The 7,259-nt window shown below is 42.6% G+C and overlaps 1 protein-coding gene across 1 annotated transcript; it reads left to right on the plus strand.

The window, feature by feature from the left end:
* The first annotated feature begins 1,298 nt into the window (after positions 1-1,298).
* Positions 1,299-1,943, plus strand: LOC137817573 (uncharacterized). The gene has a single exon (XM_068620855.1). It carries the CDS (start codon positions 1,299-1,301, stop codon positions 1,941-1,943), a length of 645 nt encoding a protein of 214 aa, XP_068476956.1.
* Positions 1,944-7,259: the final 5,316 nt, after the last annotated feature.

Genomic DNA, 7,259 nt, shown 5'->3' on the forward strand with positions numbered 1-7,259 from the left:
GAAGGAGAGAGGTTTGGGTAAGCTGCAATTGGACCTTGTAAGGCGTCAGAGTGCTGGGAATGATTCTATCTGTAGGAAAGAAGCATCGGGGTCAGGGGTTTTGCTCGCAGGTGAAGACCAACTACCTTGTCCAGGAGACGACGATGAGGTAGTGGGAAAGGCAACAAAAACCAATCAACGACGGCGCAAGATGAAAGGCCTAACGGAAATGGGGATCTCACATTCTCATCCCAGGCGTTCCGCAAGGTTAATATCCAGATACTCTCAAGCTGGGATTAGTGTTCAACCAAGACAGGGATTGTCCTCAGTTTCGCTTTCGGATGGGGATATAGGCAACTGTAACAAATGTTTGAATGTCACTGAATCGGAGGACGAATCAGCCAAGCTGTGGGAGATTAGTAGACGCGTAGGAACCATGTGTCGCGGGGAAAAAAAGGAGGTAATCAAGGAATATGTAAACATGGAAGCAAGAGATTTGGAGATTCTGAAGAGTGCGGAGGAGGGAGGGAAGGATCGGTTTTTATGATCATAGTTAATTTAAATATCAGAGGGCTGGGGGAGGTACCAAAGCTAGATATATGAGACATGTTATAGGAAGGGAGGAAGCTGACTTTGTTTGTATACAAGAAACAAAATCCAAAGAGCTCTCGGATGCTAGGTGTTTGTGATTTGGGGGGATAACAATGTGGGCTGGATTCACAATAAAAGAGATGAAGGTAGTGGAAGTTTGTTGTCAATGTGGCATAAGGACGTTTTTGAGTATGAAAGTCATGTGATGGGAACTGGTTACATAGCTGTATACGGCCAACACCTTAAAACTTCTTATAGGTGTGTCATGGTCAATGTTTATTCTTCTTGCTCCTTGAGAGGTAAGAAGACTCTTTGGGAGGACATCTCCAAAGTAAGACAGTCATCACATGTTTTGGCATGGTGCATCTGTGGAGACTTTAATGCAGTGAGAAGCAGCAATGAGAGGAAAGGTATAACAGACAGGGGTGAACAAAAAAGCGAGGTGAATGGGTTTAATAGCTTTATTGATTCCAACTTCTTATTAGATTTACCTCTGGTAGGCAAGAAGTTTACGTGGTTTAAATCTGATGGAACGGCTAAGAGTAGAATTGATAGAGTACTTGTTACTGAAGACTGGTTACTTCTATGGCCCAAGAGTAAACAATATGTCCTTCGAAGGGAAGTGTCAGACCATTGTGCACTAGTGGTGAAGTCAGTAGAGAAGGACTGGGGTCCAAAAACCGTTTAGAACCATAGATGCATGGCTGTTGGAGAGAGGGTTCAGCAGGATGGTGAAGGACAAATGGCAGTCTTATTCTATTCAAGGGAATGGGTTTATTATATGTAAAGAAAAACTAAAACTCCTCAAGCTCGATCTGAAGTCTTGGAATAGGGACGTATTTGGAAACTTGGAGACTTCTAAGAGGAGGATATTACAGGAGATGGAGGCCCTTGATAGTCATGACTGCTCAGGTGGTTTAACAGAAAGTGAGAGGTTGAGAAGACTGGAGCTGGCAAGCAGCCTAAAAGAGAATGAAAAGAAAATTGAATCCCTTAGCTGTCAGAAGGCAAGAGCAAACTGGTTCAAGAGTGGAGACTCATGTACTAGATTCTTCCATTCATCTCTGAGGTGGAGAAGGTTGAGGAATGAAGTGAAGGGTGTCCAGGTGGGGGAGCAATGGTGTGAGGAACCTTGTACGGTTTGGTTAGAGGCGAAGAGTTTATTCGAATCCATATTCAAAGCAACGAAAGATCTAGGGGTAAGACTAGACGGAGTCGAATTCAAGTCTTTATCCTCGTATCATAATGAGGGTCTTACAGCTGTGTTCTTGGAGAAGGAAGTTAGGGATGCAGTTTGGCAATGCGACGGATCCAAAAGCCCTGGACCAGATGGATTCAATTTCAATTTTATTCGGAAACACTGGAGCTTTTAAAAGATGAGATCTTGGCAGCACTAACACTGTTTCATGAGACTGGGAGTATCCCGAAGGGCTGTAATGCTTCCTTCATAGCTCTAATACCTAAAGTTAGGGACCCTACATTGCTAGAGCAGTATAGACCTATCTCTCTTGTCGGAGCCTTGTACAAAATCATATCTAAGGTGTTGGCAGGTAGAATGAAGAAGGTGTTGCCAGTTTTGATAGATGAAAGTCAGTATGCTTTTGTAAAAGGAAAAGGGATCCTAGACAGTGTGCTTATGGCTAATGAAATGGTAGAAGAAAATAGAAGGCAGGGGAGAAGAGGTCTGTGTCTGAAGGTGGACTTTGAAAAAGCATATGATTCGGTAAGATGGGAGTTCTTATATGATATGCTACTCAAGATGGGGTTTCACCCCCTGTGGAGAGCATGGATCAGAGGATGCCTGGAATCCGCAACTGTGTCTGTGCTAGTCAATGGGAGTCCTACGGAGGAATTCAAGCCAACAAGAGGGTTGAGACAGGGAGATCCACTAGCGCCTTTTCTCTTCTTATTGTAGCTGAAGGCCTTGTCGGATTGGTAAGATAAGCCATGAAAACCAAACTGCTATCGGGTCTCAAGATTGGGCGGAAAGAGATGGAAGTATGCATCCTTCAGTTTGCAGATGATACTCTTTTTCTGTGTGAAGACTCCCTTAATAATGTGATAACCTTGAAGGCCATTCTAAGGGGTTTTGGAATTAGCCTCAGGATTGAAGATCAACTTTCACAAGTCAAAACTAGTCGGCATCAATGTTCAAAGTTGTTCTCCAGATTGCTACACAAAGACTCTGAACTGTACACAGATGAGGATACCGTTTAAGTATCTGGGAATTGAAGTGGGAGGAAATCCAAGGAAGGAACAGTTCTGGAACCTGTCATTAACAAGATAAAAGCTAGGCTCAATGTGTGGAAAGGTAGATTTTTGTCACTGGCAGGGAGAATATGTCTTATCAAATCTGTCATTACTGCCATACCCCTGTATTATCTCTCCCTATTCAGAGCACCGGACACAGTCTGCAAAAAGATTACTAGCATTCAAAGGAGATTCTTGTGGGGGTGGGGTAAAGCAAATAAACCAATTTTCTAGGTAAGTTGGAAAGATGTTTGCAGGAATAAAGAGGAGGGAGGCCTGGGTTTAAGAGATATCCGAAAGTTTAATTATGCTCTTCTAGCAAAGTGGAAATGGCGTTTTATCTCTCAGGAGGAAGGAAAGTGGAAGGACATTTTGATATCAAAATATGGGCTGGAGACCGAAAGCACTCAAACTCCCATTAAACTTCAATCGTGGTGGTGGAGAGACCTCAATAAACTATGTAAGGAGGGAGGAAGAAAGGGATGGTTTCAGGAAGAATTAAGTTGGGAATTAGGATGTGGGGACAAGGTAAATTTTTGGGAGGAGGTGTGGGTTGGAAGTAATGATCTCAAATCATTGTTTCCCAGATTGTACTCCCTATCCCTAAATAAAGGCCAAACAGTGGGCGAGGTAGGTGTTTGGGTCAATTCAACATGGAGGTGGAACCTGGAATGGAGACGTAACAGATTTGAATGGGAGTCCGCAAAGGAAGCAGATCTTCTTATGCTGCTAAATGGGGCTAATATGAAAGAGAATGTTAAGGATGTACAGGTGTGGGGGAAGGAAGTAACAGGGCTATTTTCTGTGAATTCTGCTTATGATTGCTTAGACAAGCAATCTAGAGGCCCTTGCTTAGAAGTCTTCAAGCTCCTTTGGAAGGCTAAGGCATTCCCAAATGTGGTGACCACTGCTTGGAGGGTGCTGCTGGGGAGAATCCCAACAAGGATGAATTTGAGTAGGAGAGTGTCACGGTGAATACCACGCTTTGTGCAATGTGCCAGTCCAAGGAGGAGTCATGCCAACATCTTTTTCTGGAGTGTAAACATGCTCAAAGGGTGTGGTTGATGTGCTTCAAGTGGATAGGTATATCTTTTGTTCAACAAAATGTCTTAAATCTGCATTTCACTAGCTTTTGTCTGAGCCATATCAGTAATAAACAAAATCTGATATGGAAAGGCGTATGGGCAACTATCATTAGATGTATTTGGGATCAAAGGAATCTCATTGTCTTCAAGCAAGGGGTAGTTGATGCGGAAGAGGTGTTTAAGAAGGCACAACTTAAATCTTGGCTTTGGATAAAATATAACGTACAGTCCTTTAGCTACTCATATGTCGACTGGGTTCTTAACCCAATGTTATGCATTAGAGGTTATAAGTAGGCACAGTTTTGCAGCAGATGCAGGGGTCCTTAGCACACTAGTTTCTGCCATTGGAGGAAGAAGGACAAGATTGGATGCTGAACCCCCTTATCTGCATTAGAAGTTACAAATAAATGGGGAAGGATGTCATGATCGCCGGTCGATGAAGCGGCGTTCTCCATGTGAGTAGTCGGTGGTTGCCGAAGTTATACAAGGTCAACAAGATCGTCGATCGATGAAACGACGATCTCCATGCGTGTGTAGTCGGTGGTCGTCGAAGTTATGCAAAGGTCAACATGATCGCTGGTCGAAGAAACGGCGATCTCCATGCATGCGTAGTCGGTGGTCGTCGAAGTTATGCAAAGGTCACATGATCGCCGGTCGACGAAGCGGCGTTCTCCATATGTGTGTAGTCGGTGGTCGCCGAAGTTATACAAGGTTAGCATGATCGCCGGTCGATGAAACAATGATCTCCATGCGTGCGTAGCCGGTGGTCGTCGAAGTTATGCATGGGTCAACATGATCGTCGGCCGATGAAACGGCGATCTCCATGCGAGCGTAGTCGGTGGTCGTCGAAGTTATGCAAAGGTCAACATGATCGTTGGTCGATGAAACGACGATCTCCATGCGTGCGTAGTCGGTGGTCGCCGAAAGGTCAACATGATCGTCGGTCGATGAAGCGGCGTTCTCCACATGTGTGTAGTCGGTGGTCGCCGAAGTTGTGTATCATTGCCGTATCTGAAGAACAGAAGATCAGATACTGAAAATCGCCGAGGTAGACACATCACCAAGTTTTCCAGAAAGCTACTTGAAGCTTTGGAGTTTAGGTGAGAAAGTTCAGACGTGCTGGTTCGAAAAAGATGTCTGTTAACCGTAGATAAAGGGAACAGCACGGTCGTCGACGAGGGGATTTCCCGAGTGGATCCTCCTCGAGAGCAGGGTTTCCTTAGGTCAAAGCATACATGGCGAGAAGCATTGGCGGCAGGCGATTTTGCAGAGATTGTGCCCCTTGTGGCACTTAGTGCTCACCAGAGTAAGTTACATGGCGAGTTATTCCGTGCATGGGTAACTCGTCGTGTGGCGAGGTGAATGTAGGTGTGGCCTCGATTCTGGGTGTTTCGGTAAGGTCGAATGTTGCTTTGAGGTAACCTGTTGGTTATATTTTTGGGTATGTTTTTCTCACTTTAAGGTTGTTCTGCTCCAACCATATAGGAGAGTTTCTTTTGTGGATGATATAGGAAGTCCACTTGTGGTTACTGTATATGGGTTGGGATACCCCTGAAGTATCCCCTTTAATTTTATTTATTCATTGCTGATAAAAAAAAATGTGAATTTCGAAGCTAATGTAGTCGACGTAAAGATATTGGCGAGTTCGGGCGAACACATGGCGGGGTGTTTTTTGCGTAGGTCAAGCGTGGACTTAGCCTATAAGAAGTTGAAAAGTTTATAAAAATTTGTGGGTTTGACTTACGTTTCGCCCACGCAACGTCCACACATTTTTAAAGTAGCGTGAGTTTAGCCAACGAAAATACCACACAATCTTTAAATAAGCGTGGCTAAGCCTTCTGTTGGCCACAAATAAGCGTAGGTTAAGCCTTCATGTTGGCCACAAATTAGCGTGGGGCTTAGCCTTCATGTTGGCCACAAATTAACGGTGGGCTTACCCTACAAGTGTTGAGGGGAACTCATGGAGAAATGTAATTCAATCACTACAAGAAGTGGAGTAGTTGTAGGAAAGGGGATTGGTTATAATTTGTAAAGTAAGGAAAAAGACATAGAGAGTGAGGAAGAGAGAAAAGGTGAGGAAAGAAAATTGTCAGGGAAGAAAAAAAAGAAGAGGAACGAAAAAAAAACAAGAGTGAAAGAGGGAGAAGAGAAAGAAAAAAATGAGAGGGGTACAAGAATAAAAGAAAAAAAAAGGAAACAGAAAATGAAAAAAGAAGTTGTTCCAAATTGTATTTTTACCTTATCCACATGCTCTCTCCAAAAAGAATATAGAAGGACGGTTTGTCAGATTCTATGAAATTCTGAAAACAACTAGAGATAAGTATTCCATTCACTGAAGCTTTGGAACAGATGCCTACATATACCAGATTTATGAAGGATTTGTTGACCAAGAAGAGAAGCTTAAAAGAACAAGAAATTGTGGAGCTAGAAGCAGGATGTAGTGCCATTATTCAATAATCACTGCCACCAAAATCTAAAGATCCTGGGAATTTTACTTCGCTAGTCACAATAGGAAATTTTTCAATGGCCAAAGCATTACTAGTTCTTGAGGCAAGCATAGATCTGACGCCACTATCTATGTTGAAGAAAATTGAGGATGTTGAAATTTTGCCTACAAGGATGACATTGGCAATTAGCTGACAGTATCAATAAAACATCCACATAGGATAGTAGAAGATGTTTTTGGTGAAGGTAGACGAATTTTACTTCCCAGTTGATTTTGGTGATCATGGAACATAGAGGAAGATGTTTGAAAGTACCTCTCATTCTTGGACACCCATTATGAAGACTGCAAAAAGTATGATTGCTGTGGATGAAGGAAAGTTAAGGGTTCGAGTGCAGGGATGAAGAAGTTAGCTTTGGTGTATTTGAAGCAATAAAAACATCTGATTTATCAGAATAATTGTTTTAGGATGGATGCACTGAATGACCTGTATTTGGAAAATCACAAGAGAAAATATTTATAGATGATTCATTGATGAAAGCCGTCCTAAAAGATAATGAAAATTGCGAGGATTGGGAGGATAAGGAAGTCAAGGAGTGTTTGCTAGAGTTGGGAAAGGCAAAAGAAGTTCAACAAGGGATTTTTGATGAATTAGAACTGAACAAAGCCAACACCCCTTAGAAAATAGAGCTGAAACAGTTGCCAGATCATTTGAAATATGTTTTTTTAAGAAAATGGGGAGAAACTAGTTATTATAAGCAACCATTTATCCAAAGAGGAAGAACAAAAGGTCATAAAAGTGCTGAAGGTAGATAAAGAAGCTATAGGATGCACATTTGCTTACTTGAAAGGTATAATCCCATCATATTGCATGCATAAAATTCACATGGAGCAACATTTCAAACCTGTGG

This window comes from Phaseolus vulgaris, unplaced genomic scaffold (genome assembly GCF_000499845.2).
Source record: "Phaseolus vulgaris cultivar G19833 unplaced genomic scaffold, P. vulgaris v2.0 scaffold_166, whole genome shotgun sequence".
NCBI lineage: Eukaryota > Viridiplantae > Streptophyta > Magnoliopsida > Fabales > Fabaceae > Phaseolus > Phaseolus vulgaris.